Source organism: Rhipicephalus microplus, chromosome 9 (genome assembly GCF_043290135.1).
Source record: "Rhipicephalus microplus isolate Deutch F79 chromosome 9, USDA_Rmic, whole genome shotgun sequence".
NCBI lineage: Eukaryota > Metazoa > Arthropoda > Arachnida > Ixodida > Ixodidae > Rhipicephalus > Rhipicephalus microplus.
This window is the reverse complement of record NC_134708.1, coordinates 9,060,494-9,080,535: the sequence shown is the minus strand read 5'-3', so window position 1 is coordinate 9,080,535 and position 20,042 is coordinate 9,060,494. Positions and strand designations below refer to the sequence as shown.

The window sequence follows — 20,042 nt, the reverse complement described above, 5'->3', positions numbered from 1 at the left end:
CACGTTGTGTAGCTTGTGCTATGTTGTGTGTAGCTTGTGTTGATCCCTATGCTATTTGTAAATTTCGGACTGGTGGTTATTTTTTTATTGTGGTAGGAACAATAGATATTGTTATCCTAATTAAATAATGAACTAATGAAGCTATAGAAAAAATAACTACATATTTAGAATCTGTAGAACAAACTGAGTAAGCATGCCAACTTTTGTCACATTTGGTTCAAAAATAAATGAGAGCCCTAAGGCCCGTGTCCCCCCTTACGAGGGGGACGCTGCTACAGGGGGACGCGAAATTGGGCCAAAAAATCGATTTTTTGAAAATCTCATTTTCACATTCTGGGACCCCTTTTCTATGTAATGTCGAAGTTTCGTCTCTGAAAACGGCGTAGAAATGACGTAAAAAATTTTTATTGAAGCTAGGGTGGCGATGAATTTCACGGAAATTGCGAAAAAACGGCGTTTTTCGAGCCGCGATATCTCCGCAACCGCGTAACCTAGCGCCGCCATCTTTGTCTCTATGGATAGCGCCATTCTTCTGTTTCAAATTTGCCGCCTCGGCCAGCTGAACCAGGCAAGAGCAAGCGCACAGCAAGCCAAAGTTTGAAGGTATCACAACGGTTTCCGATTGGCGGCGCGTGTCACGTGACTGTACGGCGGCTTTGTATTGGTCGCGTGTAGCAATCGGCTTAAAGGTCGTCTGCTCTATGCACTGATAGTGCTGATGGGCTGCTTATTGCGAGTGTTTCCAACTTGTCGCGGAGGGGTTTCGAGGTCGCATCGCGCTCGTGAGAGAAAAACGTTGTTGTCCAGTTTGGCGCATCGCAGTTTCAAGATTGCTTCTCACATGCGGTCATAGACCGGCGATTGTTCAAACAGAAACGCTAGACTTCGCAGCGATTTGATGCTCGTAAGCCGAAGCTGCCGACCGTGAAAAAGAAATTCAGTGCGGTGACTTCTGTGAGCAGCGATGACGGTGTGCGGCACAAAAATTTTTTAAGAGCAGGCAGCGTTGAAATAACTGTTTCCTCAAGACCAGCATGTCTTATTTAATTTACCCAGCTACTTACAGCGTTAAATATTGATTATTTCTTTATTGGGAGGTAATCTTTGTCAAAAATTGCATTAAAAGTGTTAGCCACGCAAGCTGTGATAAGTGACTAATGGGTGGCTTTATTCAGTAAAGCTTTGACATTTGTGTAACTAATGGCTGGAGCTATGCAGTGAACTAGAATAAATATTATGCAGTAAATATCAAGGAAGTAATGCTAAAAAAAAAAAAACGGGGGAAAAATAGTCAGTTTAGACTGAACCTGTTGGAGAATTCAGCTGTGAACTGAAAAATATTCAATGGATTTCTTTTATTCTAGTTCACTGCACAGATATATATGTTGTAAATCATTGTGCAAAATTTCAGTTCAAGGTATACGCTGAGAAATACGTTATGAAAGTTTGCGTCGCAACATTTGGAGCAAATTGTTATTTTCAGAAAAACGTTAACAAAGATTTCCGAGCTTGTAAAAAGGGTCACAATCTTCGCATGCAGGCCTAAAATGCATCAGATTCATAGCTGGGCCCTTCTGCAGAAGCATTATTGTCTCCTTTTGTGCGGGTGGCTGCTCGTCTTTTCTTCCTGGCCTGTTTTGTCCCATCTGCTGACTTGCGTTTAGCATTCTGCATGCGCAGGTGATCCCTGGCGATGCAAGCTTTCGTCGTGTGGTACCCTGGTTCTATGCCAGCTTGCCACAGGATATCTAGGGTGCTTACACTGCCATTATTAAAGTGTGCCAGAGCATCATGGAAAGCAAACGTTACTGTAGGCAAGCTTACATAGACCTCATTGGGTGCCCGCTGCCATATTAGACCATTGAAACACTCATTAGCATTTTGAGTCTTTCCATGAAGGAACTTCATTAAAAGTTCATCAGAGCACAGATCACTGTAGACAGTTTTAACTTTGTTGAGCACATCATTTGGAAGTCCTCCTTTGTGTACATATTGTTACGGGAGAATAACTTTACTTTATAAAACGAGGAATAAACTCGGTGGTGGACAAGATGGCGCCCAGTTGGCTCACAGATCTGACAACATCGTCCTCCTCTTTGTCTTCTTCGTCGTTCTCATCCTACCGTTACATGATTTCCCCGGCGGCTGGAGCACCGACCCGGTGCTAATCAGGAGGCACTGGAGTAATACGGTTTGAGTCGCGTAACATGCACTACGTCAGTGTGAGGGTGAAGGATGGCGGGGTCCGTAGGGGTGATTTCGTATGTGACGTCAGTTACTTGGCGTAAGATACGGTAGGGACCTGAATAGCGTGGGAGTAACTTCTCCGAAAGTCCAACGCGGCGCGAGGGGAACCATAACAGAACGAGATCTCCGGGTGTGAAGTGGACGTCACGATGGTGGGCGTCGTATACGCTCTTCTGATTGTCCTGGGAGTCCAGTAAGCGTCGTCGAGCAACTTGGCGTGCCGCTTGGGCCTTCATTATTGCATCACGAGCGTACTGAGACTTGTCATTTAGTCCGGCCGGCAGGAGGGTGTCGAAAGGTAGCGCAGGGTCACGGCCGAACAACAGAAAAAAAGGAGAGAACCCAGCGGTGTCGTGTCTGGAAGAATTGTACGCGAATGTTACAAACGGTAACGTAGTGTCCCAGTCGCGGTGATCGGCGGAGACATACATGGAGAGCATGTCGGTGAGAGTGCGATTGAGGCGCTCCGTTAGACCATTTGTTTGTGGATGGTAAGCAGTCGAGAGCTTGTGTTTAGTGGCGCAGGAGCGGAGGAGGTCATCAACCACTTTGGAAAGGAAGTAGCTGCCTCGGTCGGTAAGGAGTTGTCGAGGGGCGCCATGATGTAAGATGACGTCCTCCAAAAGGAAATCGGCCACGTCAGTTGCACAGCTGGTTGGAAGGGCCCGTGTGATCGCGTATCGGGTAGCATAATCGGTTGCTACTGCAATCCACCGATTACCCGCAGCTGACGTAGGAAAAGGGCCAAGCAGGTCCACGCCAACACGGTAGAATGGGTCTTGTGGGATGTGCAGTGGCTGAAGACGTCCGGCCGGAGGGGCATTTGGTTTTTTCCGTCGTTGACAAGGGTCGCAGGCTGCAATATAACGGCAGACGTCGCGGTACATGCCAGGCCAGAAGAAGCGCCGGCGAACTCTGTCGTAGGTCCGTGACACGCCGAGGTGACCCGCTGTAGGTGCATCATGAAGCTGGGCGAGAACAGTGTGACGCAATTGAATGGGAACGACGAGTAGTCTTTCGGGGCCGTCAGGACGCATATTGCAACGGTACAATACACCATCATGTATTTCAAACATTCGAAGGGAAGGGTCGGGCCTCACCGATGTGAGCCTTCGGATAATACCGTCCAAGAAAGTATCTCGTCGCTGCTCGATTCCAATGTCATGAAACGCGGATAGAGAGAAAACGTCGATAGGAAGGGTGGTTTTAGAGGAGTCGCCGTCTGGAGGGTCGACAGGATAGCGGGACAAGCAGTCCGCATCTTGATGCAGGCGGCCGGTTTTATACAGGACTGAGTAATCAAATTCTTGAAGGCGCAGCGCCCAACGGCCAAGACGGCCTGAAGGGTCTTTAAGGGACGAAAGCCAGCACAAGGCGTGGTGATCTGTGATTACTGTGAATGGCCGGCCGTACAAATAGGGGCGAAATTTACCGACTGCCCAAACAAGTGCCAAACATTCCCGTTCGGTTATTGAATATTTTCTTTCAGCAGGCGAAAGAAGGCGGCTGGCATAAGCAACAACACGGTCTCGTCCTTGTTGTTTCTGGGCGAGGACTGCACCGATGCCATAGCCACTTGCGTCTGTACGAACTTCTGTTGGAGATGAAATATCAAAGTGGGCGAGGATAGGCGGAGACGTAAGCAGACACACTAGATTTTGAAACGCATCTGCTTGCTCAGGGCCCCAGATGAAGCCAGCGTCTTTTTTGAGAAGTTGAGTGAGAGGGCGTGCTACGTCGGCGAAGTTTTTAACAAAGCGGCGGAAGTAAGAACAGAGGCCAACGAAACTGCGAACGTCTTTGGTACAGGTTGGTACAGGGAAATCTCTTACTGCGCGTATTTTATCTTGATCAGGGCGAACCCCCACGGAATCAACGAGGTGTCCGAGGACAGAAATTTCACGACGGCCGAAGTGGCACTTTGCCGAATTGAGTTGCAGGCCCGCCTTACGAAAGACAGATAAGATTTTCGATAGCCTTTCAAGGTGCGTCGCAAAAGAAGGCGAAAAAACGATAACGTCGTCCAGGTAGCACAGGCAGATGGACCACTTGAAGCCGTGCAACAGAGCGTCCATCATACGTTCGAATGTGGCGGGCGCATTACATAAACCGAATGGCATCACTTTAAACTCGTAAAGGCCGTCGGGAGTGATAAACGCCGTCTTCTCACGGTCCATGTCATCAACGGCAATCTGCCAGTACCCAGAGCGGAGGTCAATGGAGGAAAAATATTTTGCGCCGTGAAGGCAATCCAGGGCATCGTCTATGCGTGGTAAAGGGTAGACGTCCTTCTTCGTTATTTTGTTTAAATGGCGATAATCGACGCAAAATCTCCAGCTGTTGTCCTTCTTCTTTACAAGTACAACAGGGGACGCCCAGGGACTGCATGAAGGCTCGATGATATTCCGAGAAAGCATTTTGTCGACCTCCTGTTGGATGATGCGCCGCTCTGCATGGGAAACACGGTAGGGTCTCCGATGGATGGGACTCGTATCGCCTGTATCAATCCGGTGCTTAACAACGGACGTCTGGCCGAGTGGGCGGTCGCCAAGGTCGAAGATGTCCCAAAAAGATGCAAGCAGGGAACGCAGGTCGTTAGCTTGTTCTTTCGGCAAGTCGGGGGCAATCATCTTGGTTAACACACTTTGGTCTGATGGAGGAGTAGACGAAGTTTTTTCGGCACTCGGGATGCTGTCATAACTTAGAGTGCAAATATGGCACTCTGCCGCCGGCACGATCTCGGCTAGAGATATACCACGAGGGAGGACTTGTGTACATAGTGAAAAATTCACTAAGGGTAGGCAGGATGCATTGGCCGTAATAGTGATGACGGTGTGAGGAAACGCAACGTTGTGCGAAAGCAGGACGTCAACATTGGGGGACACAATATAAACACCGTCTGGGACAGGTGGAACAGGGGAGACGCCTATGTAAGCTACTGTTCGTTGAGGGAGACGCAGGTGTTCTGTAGAACAAAGCCGACTTGGAGGGCAACTTGGAGGATCAACAACATTAGGTAGAGCGAGTTGCACTATACCGGCAGAGCAGTCTATCAAGGCCGAATGTTCAGACAAAAAGTCTTGGCCCAAAATTATGTCATTAGGGCAGTGTTCTAAAACATAAAACAGAACTGATGTGTGGTGTCCGGCGACGCTGACGCGAGCTGAGCACACACCAATTACGGCGACTTTTCCACCATCGGCCGTTCGGACCACAGGAGTTGGGCCAGGAGTAAGGACTTTCTTCAGCCGTGCTCTAAGGTCAGCGTTCATGATAGACACGTGTGCGCCAGTGTCAATGAGGGCTGTAGTAGGTACACCGTCGACGTCAACATTGATAAGGTTCTGATGTGCGGGCAAGGTCAGTAGAGGATTTTGGGATCGGGTCGGTATTGCAGCATCACCTCCAAGAGCTGCTCCCGTCAGTTTTCCGGAGGTGAACGCCGGAACGAGCTTGGGGACGGCGATCGGCGAGATGGGGGCGAGCGGGAGAAACGGCGTTGTGGCGAAGGGGAGCGGCTGGATCGGGGGCGCGAGGAATTCTCAGGCGTTAGCGGCTCTGTTTTCGGTGATGAGCGTGAATTCCAGACAGGTGGGCGATGGGGCGGAGGGTGAGGCCACGGAGCAGAGCTGGACCAAGCACGGCAGTGACGCGAAATGTGGCCTATACGACCGCAATTGAAGCATATCGGCCGGTCGTCTGGGGTGCGCCATACCGCCGGGTCGCGATAATGTGGGCTGGCAGAAAAACGTCGGTTGGGCGGAACAGTCACGGGTGGATTTGGTGTGGCGTAGTCTGGACGATGAATGGAGCAGACGTTTAAGCCGGCGTTGGCCAGTTCTTGCCTCACGACGGTCTGTATGAGAGAGACGGTGGCGTGATAGCTTTCGGAGTTGGGGGAGGCTGACACGAGTGGAGCTGCGGCTTCTATTTCCCGACGGACAATACGGACAACGTCACCGGGACTTTCCGTAGAAGGCAGGCGAGGGTCTTCGCATGTGGATGTTGCAGCCGTGTTTGGAAGCCGGGCAAACTGGTGGAGAACACGGCGGCTCTTCGCTTCTTCAAAGCGCCGGCATTCAGAAATAATGTCGTGGACCGTAGATGAATTCTTGAACACAAGAAGGTGAAAGGCGTCATCTGCTATGCCCTTAATAATATGGCCAACCTTATCGGCTTCGGACATCTGCGAGTCTACCTTGCGGCACAAAGCGAGCACGTCCTGAATGTACGTGAGGTATGATTCGGTGCACGTCTGAACTCGACGTGCGAGCTCGTTTTGGGCGGCGCGTTGACTTCCCACAGGCCTGCCAAATAGCTCCCGGAGCTTTTGCTTGCATAACTCCCAGCTAGTCAGTTCTTCCTCGTGCGTCTCGTACCAGACCTTTGCGGTACCTCTGAGATAAAAAATCACGTTGGCCAGCATGAGCGTTGGATCCCATCGCATACGTACACCCACTCGTTCGTATGACTTCAGCCAGGCTTCTACGTCAATGCCATCAGTGCCAGAAAAGGTACCTGGATCTCTCGGGGGCTCCAAGATGAGGGTTGACGGTCCAGTTGGAGAAAGCACGGACGTAGTTGGAGAAGGCACGGTAGTCGGGGAAGGGTCGGCATTGTTGACTGCAGTCGCCATGGGGGAGACCACTAGGCGCCCGCTACGAAGCTCCGTTTTGCGTGAAGTGAGTACCCCGCACCTCCCACCAATGATGTTACGGGAGAATAACTTTACTTTATAAAACGAGGAATAAACTCGGTGGTGGACAAGATGGCGCCCAGTTGGCTCACAGATCTGACAACATCGTCCTCCTCTTTGTCTTCTTCGTCGTTCTCATCCTACCGTTACAATATTTTCCTTGGTCGAGTGCTTCGACTCTTTGGTATCCGCACCAGCTTTTCGGTCCAAGTGGACACAGGCCATGTCTCGGATGCTTGTCGGTAGAGCTGCAATGAGAAAGACTGGCAAGGGTAGCCTTTTTCATTGCAGAAAGGTTCCCCACATTAGCCCTTATGGCGATATCATAGTAGTTTTGCAGGCAGTCAAGGAGGGCATCAGTGAGCTTTCCCTCACCACAGAGTCCGTGAACTGTCTTCTTCAGTTTTCTGAGGCGGCAGCCAACACGCTTCTGGACATGCCCAATACATTCCAGTTTCTGCACACTGTCCTTTCCATACATGTCTTTTACAGCGGCATAGCTCTTGGAATCACCATCGCCGTAGTACTACAGGTACTTCAAGTCTCTTTTGCCTTTCGACCTGATTTTCGGTATAGACCAACCGTCTCCATACTGCCAGCACTTCCTTCATGGTTTGCTTGACAGGAAGTGTGGTTCGCCTTCCATTCCTGGTACGAAGCATTATCTTGCCTCAACTTGCTTTTGGTTTTACAAAACTTACACGAACTAGAAAAGGCCTCAACATCAATAACCTTTCCCGTGTCAACAGAAATCACAGGCACACAACCGCTCAAAGATGAATAGCCACGCTTCTGCCACGTGCCATCACCTGAAACACCACACTCGGCACTCCCCACAACACGACAAACTTCCACAGCAGCATCATTCATCGACTTTGACGCCACTTCTCCTGCCACTGCAGAAAGCTGAGATGACGATTTGTCGTAGGCAGAATGACGTGGAGGAGCAGGCATGCTCATCACTTTGGAAAAAGTTTTCGCACCAGCTTGCCCTTTTCCTAACTGGCGCATCGGGTAAACCAGACGTAAATTGTTCTCATTGGCACGACCTACCTTTCTCAACGTATGAAATGGGCGCTTGAACCCACAGTCGGGCGCTTGAACCCACAAGCCGAGCACATCCCTTGGTGAGAGCGTTCCTCGAGCTTCAGTGTTGTGTTCATGCATTCGGAACATGCCAGTGATGAAAACACTGAAGAAAGAATACTAATGTTCATTATCCTGTTCCCTTGGAGTGCAGAATTCTCTAGTGGAGCCTGGTACACCTTGTTTATGTCCCCAAGCTTCTTCGCGGTCGCCGAAATACTGGCATCTGTGTCGGTAGGCAGCCTCGTCTTCTGTGTTCTGCACTTCCCCATGCTGGTCGTAATATGTATGGTCCAGGTGGCCTAAGGATACAGCCCTAGTAGCGTTGACACGTGGAACAAATGCAGAATGAAGCCTGACGTAGTCTGACCAAGGCAAACAACAAAAATTGCGACGAGCATTGTGCGTCCCTCTTGTGGCTGTTGTTAGAGATTAACAAAGACTTTTAAACACAAAGTTGTATTTAATGACATCATATTATATAACAGTCACAATAAAATGCATAAAGTATTTTGAATAACATTAATATAGACGAAACCACACTTGCTTTTGAAAGCGATTTTTCGAAAGTGAAACCACAGTTGGAAATGTGGTTTCGGTTGTGTTTTAGGAGCATAGGGTATAGAAAACTTGCTGTAACTCGCAAACTAATGACGCTAGGAGGAAAATTTTTGTTGCAACATATATGCCAATGTTTGGGTGTGCAAGAATAACAAAACCCTAAAAATTTATTTAGCGAAAAAAAATGGCTTTTGAATGTAGCCTACCACGTTAAGGGGGGACACTGTACTTGAGACGAAATGTCAGATATTTTAATGCGTTTATAAAGAAAATTCACAGTGTGATTGAGTTCCTTGATGCTGATTTCAAAAATGCAAATACTGTTCCTCTAAACCAATTAGTTTTTAAGATATCTCAAAGTTAATCACCTATTGTTTGCCGGTATAATGAGACAGGAAATTTGTATCACAGAGCTACTATTGGCACATGCCTGTATACTAGTGAGCATAAGCTACACAACGGTAGGAATGCTTTTTTTATTTGATATTTTTAGCAAGGTTTGTCACACATTGCACTTCAGTGTTGCATGCACGCCCACTTTATGCTCCAATCTCTGACAAAAATTACATTTTTTGAAGATCTTAATCAAAAATTCACACCTGCCATTGTGTAAACTAAAGATACAGCTACATGTCACAACAAAAATAGCAGTCCTAGCTGCTTTGGTGGCAGAGATATCTTTTAAAGAAGTTTGCAACTGCAGCAAAATTTTAATCCTGAGAAATCATGCAAAAGACAAGTCCATTATGGGCAGACAGCAGCATGGAAAAGCTGTTTATTTATAATGAATTTACAACCTAAACGGCGTTTTTTTCGATGCCCGCTGCACGTTTTCCACAGAGGCACACTTGCGAGCTGATGGGGTCGCCTTGGGCTCGTCTGCCAACTAGGCCGCTTACCAGTTCGGTGACGCCTATGTGCGCGCCTAATCTGCGATCTGTCCTATAGTAAAGCGGTTTTCCGGCTTGTCCAGATTGAGTTGTCGATGTCGCAGACCGAACTCATGCACTCACTCATCGATTTCAAGGCTCCAAGAGCAGTGAGGTGTTAGTTTCCTTTTCATGTAAAATTGCCACATTTTCGAGTGAAGGCCGCGGCGCAATATGTTCATCGTGTCGGACGCGTCGTTACAAGCACTCTATCTGTTGCCAGTAGCCTTCATTGCGCGGGCGGCGAGCACGTTCACCGTAAACTGATTGATTTTCTGCTATTTGCCGACGCGTGGCGAACTCCACTCTGGCGACCCGTCACGCAGTTCACGTCAGACGAGGAGAACCTGCGGCATCGGTGCTTTTAGCGATAAGGCTGCGCTTCCGTTCTATCATTGCAAAGATTGCTATCTCTCGTAGCTTCGCTTATGCTTTTTTACTTGCCATCCTGTAACTGTTGAAGCTCCAAAACACTGCCGCTTTCAGCGACGTTGTCTACAATCGACGGGCTCGTATGTGAGTTAAGCCTACACGGGTGACTCGTCAACTGCTGTTGAACGCCGCGAGTTTGCTATCCTCTCTGTCCTGAGTGATAGCGAGGCTCTTTCTAAAGTTCACAGCGAACGAACCATTGCCACACCCGCTTCACAAATTAGTGCAACGAGGAACTTCTTTACTGCGGCAGGCAGTCGACAGCACCATGACAAAATGGCGCATCTTTGTGACAAATGCGGTAGAGAATACGCGTCAGAGAGGAGACGCGCTAGGTGCACCTCTGGGGAGAGAGCGATTAAGTAATTATGGGAGGGGGGGAACCGAAGTGTACCAACCAAGGGCGAAGGGAAGACCCTGGCACACTGCGCGGGCTCGCTTCCTTTGCACTGGCGCTGGCGCAGCTACAGTGTAGGCATCACTAGCGTGGCTCCTGCTGCTCACAGCTAGACTGGGCACGTGTGATCTTGTTCTTATCAAGTGCGCTTAACAGTTTCCTGTTGGAAAAAAGCATCATCATTATCTAGCTTTTCACAACTGTCGTGTTTGCTATCTCGTTCGCTGTCTCGTCCGTAACTTTAAGAACATTTACTGTTTTACGACGCGGGCTTTCCCCTTTGCTGCCAGTGAACTGTCTTATGTAAGCTTGGCGGGTTTTTGTTGTCCTCTATCTCCCGGCTATAAATGCGAACTTTGTATCATGTACGCTGTTCTCAGTTCAGTGCTTGAGTGCTATCTTTTCGACGCCGTATCTTCATGTTTTACTCAAATTTTCTACGACAACCTACCGAACAACAGGCTAGGCCTCATCGGCATTGGATGCATATCAGCAGCAGTTGCATTGCATTATAGGTTGCTGTTTGTTACGGACTCAACAAGACTCTTTGCAGTAGCTGCACTTGACCGCAAGGGATACATATCGTTAATGAAAACGAGGGTGGCGCTCGAATGGTGTGGCACTCGAATGGTGGTTCGCAATTCGATTGCAATGTCTTAAAATCAGGTGCGCACCCGTGAAGCGCGTGCAATTCCGAGCATGATTCGACATAGTTTCTGTGTATTATACATAATTGGGGCGGTCCGAGTAGTCTGCGAATTTCCGCGATAGTGATTTCATTTGTTAGACACCCCCCCTCTGTTTCGCGTTCATTTCGTTAGCAACGCGCATCTTTGGACTTTTTTTGCATTTGGAAATTGAAATGCTTGTAAGCACCACGCATCGCATGCTTCGATTCTTGCACATGTGAGGCTGCATGCTAAACACCTTTTGAGCAAGTGCGGCCCTTAACGAAATTTGTTTTGGTTATAATGCGGTACCACTTATAGTGCGGATGTTCGCGACTTACGTTATGAGCCGTCTATTCTTTACACTACTGATAAAATACTGAAACCATTCACCTACTACTCGGCCAATACCCTGCATTTGGGTGTGAGTCGTGAGAGGAGACGAGGAGTTTACAACTGGTTTAGAAATGCTGCTCTTCCAACCTTCGCTGTGATTGTGCTGCGCTTTCCCTGCAGTCCTTGTATTTTTCACATGCTGTACCTTCTGCGTCATCTATGCTCTCTCGCAGGCGCACTACGCCACTTTCGGCGACACAGTCAGCAACGACATTCGCCCAGGCCAGGCCTGCGTGGCCCTGTACTCCGAAGACCAGCAGTGGTACCGCGCCCGAGTGGTGCATGCCAAGGCCGGTATGCTGGGCGTTCAGTACGTCGACTACGGAAACTGTGAAGAAATTCCTGAGGGCTCGGTGCGTCAGGTAAGCATGCTTGCCTCGTTGGAATCTGAAGAGGGTGCCTCGGTGAGATATGAGCACCATTTCAGCGCTTGCTTGGGTCTTTGTCTGGAAACATTTTAACAATTCGCCACCTTGCTTCTCTCACACAGGGTTCTCTGAAGAAGGTAAGCGCACCTGCCTGCTTTCCACCTGCTTGCTTTCTAGATGCATGTACATGTGCACACCTGCACATTTCTTTTGTTTAGTTTCGCTTTCATTCACTATCAGGGTCGAATTGATCACGATTGGTTCGTTCATGCAAGCAGCATGAGTGAGGCAGACATAGTAGTGATATTCGATCTTGATTGTGCTCAAGGCATTGCTGAGCGAATTTGAGTGAAACTTTTCATGACAGAAAAGCTTTAGCATGCGACCACCTTTCTTTCCATAGCTTCTAGAGGGAAATCTGGTGCTGTTATTGGTCAACCATTACGAAAATGGTGGTTAGCACCATAATTGCATCAAATATGGGCCTAAATTTGTGAGTCGTGGCTGTGGGGATGGTTTTTAGAGAAAATCTACAGACTGTCCGCCACTTCCAGCAAAATCGCACACAACTGGAAGCATCGCCTGCTTTCTTCATGAAGTGTCAAAGTTCTGGCCCACTCAACACCCCAAACATCCTCAGCATTTGTTATTACGCTTTCTTTATCAAAGGACTTATAATTGTGAAGGAAATGCCTGGACGCATTCTTGGTAATGGCCTATTCAGCCACATATTGCATTATATTCAGGTTAGAATGGTCACTTCAGAGAGCCACGAAGTTGCTTCGAGCCGGAGGGCAAAATGTTTCAAGTTCATATACTACCCATGCTTCCCACCTTAGCTGAGCCCACATGCTTTTGGCTGTCATAGAGTTTCCCTTCATTGATTGTTAAAAGGTATCATTATGGTTAGCTGTCAATTCTGCCACCTGTCTGTGTCCAGCAGTATCGTGGTGGTATGCTGAAGCCCTTCATTGTTTGCAATCACCCATGGTCTTTCTGTCATGCAGGTTGTGTTCCCTTTGCACCTGTCATTGTCATGCATTGTCATTTTGAGGCACGCTTGAGCATGTGGTCTTGCTCTGCAAGCAAACTAGACAGACCAGAAGCCAATTTACTTTGGAGCTATCGGCAGAGCCCAGCCTGTTGGCGAATGAATATTTTGTTTCTACCCCCTAGTCTTGGACACCTTGTTTTTTTAGTTGATCTTTTGTAGTAAATTATCAAGAGACTAAGTACGGTAGCTGTCCAAGATAAGCAGTCGGATGCATAAGGGGCTAAAAAAGTGCTTCAAAGGGGGTTCTCGCAATCAGATTTTACTATGGTTGAAATCGATTGTCTAGACCCTTGTGTGGTCGTAGATTACATTAGCGTTAAAATTATAACCCCAACTTCATCAGGCCAACTTACCAAGTTGCATTCTTCTCTGTATGTTTCAGTGAATGAACAAATGATTTTATGACAAGATATATGAGGAGACTTACTACTTTTTCCACTTGATGGGATCTCTAGCATCTAACTGTTTTATATTGCTTTTTTATGTTCATAATGGCCCATGGTGGAACTTGAAAAGTGGTTGAAGCGGTTGAGCATCTGATCTGAAAAGTTTGGGGGGGGGGGGGGGGGGTAAAGAATGAGAAGAAACAAAGGCTGAAATTCGTCTTGTTCTAAGTAAGACAAAAGCGTTCTAGCAGTTTACATTTCTTTAGTTCTCCCGTGATGCAATCTGTCATATTTAATCCTCCCATCGTGAGTGGCCTCAGCTGGTCTTCAGCTGCCTGCAGTAAGCACCGTGGTGGTACCACATCGCTCCAATCGCCAGCAAGGCGGCTGGGCAGAAAGCCAGCTTGGGCTTTTGTCATGGCATTGCATTGGTGGTGGGTGGTTGTGAGCAGCAGAAATAAGTTTGCTTCCTTTCCTGCATGGGCGGAGTCTGCACTTGCATTTGGTGTCGTAATCACCGTGAACGGTAAGTGGGGACTTAGATCGCTAAGAGCAATGGTAAATTTGGTCAAAATGTCCGATATTCAATTATTTTTTTTGTAATTCAGAGATCATGTCTTATGTCAGAATGAAATATTGTACCAAATTTAGCACTAGAAGTCGAAAAAAAAAGGCATTTTGCCAGTGTGCTGTCATCAAAAACTATGAGAAAATTGGGCTCTGGAAAATGCAAGTCTGCAGGTTTCCGATGGCACAGTGCCACCATAATGGCATCATTGGAGAAGACAGATTTGAGCTCAAGATGGCCACAAAGCTGCATTCTCTAATGAAAAATCAAACCTCTTTTCTTCAGAGCTCCATTTTTTTAGCTCTGAGCACTATTTTCGTAGAGCTCCAGTTTCCCGGCTTTCATTTTCTGAGCAGTTGCTGGCAGTCATCATCCCTATTTTATTTCATAGCAAATGCTGTGGTGATCCAATTGTGCCATTTTGCTACAGTTTCATATCTCTGCACCTTGCTATGCGCTTTCGGATACAGCTTGCACGAGTGTTCACTAGTCCGCCTTCTTACTCGGCTACGGATTGTTTGTTGCCTAGAACCATTTTTGATCGCAACAAACACTAGAGCTTTTAAATGCGAATGCATTTCCTAGTCTGGCTATATCAGGCATTCGACGTTTGCGCACCGGCAGGCATTATCTCTTCACTCACTTTCTCCCATAGCAACAGCTGCGGGCACAGGCGCTTGCCCCTTAGCAGCTGGAGCATGCGGTGCGAGAGAGTGTAAGAGAGGGTAGGTGGAGAGCTCCGCCGCTCCTTCTCTCACTGTTCGTTTTCTCTTCTCCCTGTGCCTCACTCTCTACCGTTTGCTGGCTGGGCGCCTCTCAAGAATATCCGGGAATGTGTGCTCGAGACTGCCGCTGTGAAATGCCGAGCTGAGCATGCTGGCGCCCCACTCTCCCGTCCGCTTACTCCTCGCTCTTGACCGTTCGCTGGCTGGGTGCCTCTCAAGGCGATGGCAGAAGTCTGTGAAAGCGAATTTCAGATGGCAACGGTACCCTCTTTCGACGCAAGAAATGCATTCACATTTCCTCACGATCCCCTTAGGGAATTTTCATAATGCCACTACTAACCTAAATATCTGCGCATCTCCATTGTTGAAAGTTTAGCATGTCAATAGCTTCTCTCATGGAACTGGTGTAACGCATAGAAAATACTTTTTTTTTTCGTTTGCGATTCGCTTCAGGTATCCTAATGTAGTCACCGTGGCTATTGGGCAACAGGTCTCGGCACTGTGTGCTAGAAACTTCTTATTCACGCAAATTAAGATTGAGCCGTGAAACATATTGTTTGATATTTCGCAAAAAAAAAAAGGTAGATGCCTCTTGATCGTGTTGCACAACATTCTTCGGTATGCGTATCCTGAAGTAAGCTTAAATATCTAAACATAGCGCGTCTGGCACGATGTAGTGCAACTGCTTCTCGTGAATTGTGTTTCTGGTGTTGGTTCCACCAGAAACTGTTGCTGTTTACTGAGCATGGAGGCCGCCATTGGTCGATAGTCGAGCGATGTCAATGCGACTGCCTCGCTTTCGCTACTGGCCATTGCACTGGCTCGCTTCCTAGCCGCTGACAAGTTGCTCAGTTGTCCCCGATTGCTAGTGGTGCTGGGCGCTATCTGATGCCTTTTTTAATGCCAATGCTTTTCGTTCTTTTTACGCTTGGCTGGTGTGGTCACTGATCAGTGCGACGATTCATTCGCATTATCAACAAAATCTGTCACTCGCGGCTAGTGGATGATCAGAATAGCATAGAATAAGGCATAAATCACTGCTCCAATATACCATGCCTGCTTCTCGGCATTGTCTGATGATACCTTTTGAATGTGGAAAGTGGCTAGTCTCAAAGTGTTTGGTTCACTCACCGAAGCTGTTGCTTCAGTGTGCTTTTCAACATTGTGTCGCTATGCATCTGTGAGAATCACATCAAGACACTGCTGGAAAAGAAAATGAAGTAGCCGACTTTTTTCTTTGATTCGGGAATAAAAAATATCTTTGTTTTGCTAGTGCAGGCCGGCTGTACCTTTATTTTTTCACTACAACGAAATTTTCGCACCCCGTCAGTTTTGTTGTAGCGGGTTCGACTATATCTGCTTTCATTTCTCGCATTTTGCTGTACATTGGATAGCAACAACAGTTGTCAATTGCACCTACTGGAATACAGCGTGTTCCTTCAGTGGTGAATAAGGAGAGATAATCAGTGTGAAGGTAATTGAAATTGTATTGTTATCGAAATGCGATAATCCAGAGTGCAAGTTAACTTCAAAGCAGAATGTGGCGCTGTTGTTTAATCATGGCTGCATGCTTAAGAAAGGCCATATCAATATGTTGTTCGCGACACATCTCTCGCCATGCGTTCCTTGCAGATCCTCGCAAAATATGCCAAACTGCCGGCACAGGCCATTCGATGTCGGGTCCGTTCAGTGGCTCCCCCTAGCGGTCTCTCTGCATGGCCGATTCTGAAGGACCAGACGCCGCTGCAGCACATTTTTGACGGCGTGTTCCTCTGCCGGCCGGCTGCACAGAAGGACGGTGTTCACCTTGTTGACCTCGAACGCCAGGGCGGTGGGCCGTCTCTCGTTGAATCTCTCGTTGCAGCCGGGCTCGCTGCAGATGCCACTGCTATGCCCCGCGAGCTGGGATCTGCATCCGAGGCCAGTCAAAAGCAGCCACTGAGAGCCGTGGTTTCACCTGCTGAGTTTGTTTTTCATCCGAAGCAGTTTGTTGACGTCAAGGTTGGTTGTTGCGCATGGGATTGTCCTATAATTTGTCACATCTGACGTGAAGTTCGAAAAAGTTTGTGACGAGAACATTCTTCATTTCCTTAATTATAGCCATCAATTCATTATACCCATGTTTGTGAAAGGCTGTAGGAGGTTTGAGTGTAAAACTTCTGGTTTGATTGCATGCTGCTGTTTTATTAGTTGCAGTTAAGCAATTACTCGTGGTTAATTTTTCAGCAGTAATACAACTTCACTCACTAAGTCTTTCTCTATTACTGGAGTGTTTGATTATTACTTGAATATTTTAGTGCAGCAGTCAGTATGTGTCAATGTGTACTTGTGAACTGTTCCTCCGTCAAATGCATGCCATCTCAAGACCACTTGCTACCCTGAAATGTTTGAGCATAACAGTTCCTTTTTGGAGGAGTTTTTTATTATAGTGAACAAGCAGAACACTGAAATCTCTTGATTGTAACTATTGCTTAAATAAAAACAGCTGCTTGTAATATGATTAATTTTCTACTTGAATTCCCATTTTTGTTCCTCTTTCAGTGAACTGAACTCTTGTTAAACAGAAGAAATTTTCCTGATCCCTTCAGGTTTCATTTACCAAATTCAACTGTATATCCATTCTGCTCTGACAAGCTATAACATGTAAATTGAGAATGGTTACAAAGACTAGGTGACTAGTCGAGATGGAGCTACTTTGGTCAAAATAATGATTAGTGTGGTTGCATATTGTGTATCGGCTTATCTCTGTATTCACGTTCCCCGCGACGCTACAGGTTACTGCTGTGGTGTCGTTGTCGGAGGTGTGGTGCTGTTTTGTGGAGAGTGTGGAACCCATGGCCAAGGCCCTCCAGGAGGCTGGCGATGTGGCACCCAAGTTCCGTAATCCGGTGCCCGGTGAAGCCTGCGTGGCACGGCTGCCATCGAAAGATGAAGGAGCTGAAGGTGATGCCGTGCTCACGCCCTGGGCGCGGGCCGTGGTGAAGTCTCGCCCTTCCCCGGCCAAGCTGGAGCTGTTCTTTGTCGACGTGGGTGGTACCAGGGTGGTGCACCACTCTGAGGTATGAGCCCGCATTCCTCATTGGTAAAATGCAACAGGAGCATGTTCTGCTGGCACGTTATATCGGTGTCACGAGGCACTTTTGCTTTGCAACGTCACACGACTGTTCCACAATTGTCCAAAACTGCGAAAACCTTATCAGCCACATTGCTCGAGCAGATGTTTTGCTTTCACCTAGTCTTCATGACCGAAACATAACCAATCTCATTTCTGGTGTGGCCATAAATGAGCTGATAGATCATCATCCCCTCAAGAAGGCTTAAAGAATTAACCGGGGAAAAACTGGATCGAAATTGATTTAGTTAATCCTGTCTTACCCTTTCCGCAAGCGACGCTAAATTCCCAAATTATGCTTTAAAGAAAATAGTCCTTGAAAATTTTGTACCAGTGTCACTTCGTCCAAAATGCACAAGCGTTGGTGTTCTTGCCTGCAGGCAACCTTTTGGACCTCTACTATGTTACTTGGCAAGTCTATTGGCCTCTTATCATTTGCTGCTGATGCTTTTACTAGGCTTGTGCGAATAGTGAATTTTTGGTTCGAAGCGAATAGTGATTTCGATCGAATAATTTTGAATCGAATTCGAATGGTATGTCTGACATACAAAAAAAGGAAATATTTATCATGACAAAACTAACCTGCACAATGTTTTTTTTAAATTGAAACTGGGGCTCTATGCAAATGCCATTTATATTTTCGTTCAAAGGAAGTGAAAACAACCTTGACTAGTAGTTTCGGTAGGATGCGAGTGATAACCTGTGAGATACGTAATGTTTTAAAATTTATAATACTAAGATTATATAGGCTTTCATAATAAGCTTAATAAAATGAAAAATTGATTTGAGGGTTACATGTTCTTTTAAAGGGGCCCTGCAACACTTTTTCAAGTAGCCATGGAGCCTGTAAACATGCTTGTTGCCTCACAAATTGACTGCAGCAAAGTTTCTAGAATCAGTCCAGCATGAGCAGAGTTCAAAAATTGGCGCGCGTAGCAATGGGATTCTCTCTTCTCGTCCTGACGAAATAGCTAGAAGCTAAGCAGGGAGGAATGGCACGGCGAAAGAAAATACTCTACACGCAGCTCATGACCTTGAGCACCTTTTTTTTTTTTTTTTTTTCGAATACGCGGCTTCTCAGTGCGATCGCACACATACTCGTGGACAAGCGGCAGCCCCAGTAACGACAAGTGCACCATGCTCATATCAGCCAATGGCTGTGACCAGAGCTGTATATTTCTTCTTGGCTGTGACAAGTGATTTTTGAGCCTGTAGTGTCACTTCCCGAGGAAAGAAAGCAGTTTTAGCTTTGAAAATTTATTGTGAATTACTGGCAACGTGCTGCGCTACAATATTTGCCTCGCGTGTTTTCGGTAGCCTCGACTTCCGATCGGCAGCGTTTTCTGACAATGTCCAGTTAATGTTGCAACGCCCCTTTAAATTTGAAGGGGCGCTTCGCGGCAAAACGAATGTTCTTCAAATAAGCGTTTTCACTGTTTAACACTCCTACAGTGCAGTGAAACCACCTCTACAAGCGGTGACGTGCAGATTAATATACGACGATTTGATCATTGCGAATACATAGAAAATATTCGATAATTTAAATTCTAATCGAAGCGAATTCGAATACTCAACTATTCGTTTGAATATTCGAAGCATTCGAATATTCGCACAAGCCTAGCTTTTACACAGTCCCCTGGAGCTAAAGTGCTCTAGGCTTCTTGTCAACATAGGACATACTAGGGTGCTATTCTTGTGGTGCCCACTTAGGGCTCCCCTGATTAGCTGAAGCTCGGCGAGATGCCCACTGCCTCTTTCCAGTCTTTTTGTGCTCAACGTCCTTTTGACAACATGAAGCTTCCCCAACTCTTGACATGAGTAAAAAAGACTGACTGCGTTTCTTCGCAACGAATGCTGCCCCTGATACGCTTTGCACTTGCATCTTGGTGGCTGTGCATGAATTTGAATGGCGTTAGCACTTGGATTGCGTTTGACATGGCTGCCCACCTGATGCGCCACGAAGGTCGGTATGCCATACCTGCCAAGTCTCCCGGATTGTTTGAGAGACTCCCAGATTCTGACTTTTTCTTTCGTTTGTACTGCTGTCATCTCCCGGAAATAGAAATTTTTGTGCGTGATCTGGCCGCGTTGACAATAATGAAGGTCAGGCCGCTCAAGGCTTCTTGCGAAGCAACTGCATTTTATTACAAGCGAATGTGCGAGGCACTCATCTAAAGGTACAGTAGTCTCAGTGATGCTAAATCGTGGCAGATACCAATTCGTGAAATTCTCCAGCCAAATTCCACTGTGTCCATTGGGCCAAAATTCAAATGTTCCGAACACCTTTTCTAATCGTGGCATGTCATATAGGCTGATCGAGAGTAGCGTGCTCTAAGCTTCAAAATTACACGTGCGACCAGCGCACGCACTGTCTTTTAGAGTGTGTGTGGTTGTTGCCACAACCACTGTGGATGAAA

At 47.1% G+C, this 20,042-nt stretch overlaps 1 protein-coding gene across 1 annotated transcript in view; it reads left to right on the top strand.

The window, feature by feature from the left end:
• The window catches only part of LOC119164844 (uncharacterized), a 56,549-nt gene that overhangs the window by 22,035 nt on the left and 14,472 nt on the right, over positions 1–20,042 (top strand). Inside the window, exons 7-10 of the mRNA XM_075874332.1 lie at positions 11,586–11,774; positions 11,903–11,917; positions 16,146–16,514; positions 17,288–17,572. Coding sequence (XP_075730447.1) covers positions 11,586–11,774; positions 11,903–11,917; positions 16,146–16,514; positions 17,288–17,572 — 858 coding nt within the window. The remainder of the gene's footprint in view (positions 1–11,585; positions 11,775–11,902; positions 11,918–16,145; positions 16,515–17,287; positions 17,573–20,042) is intronic.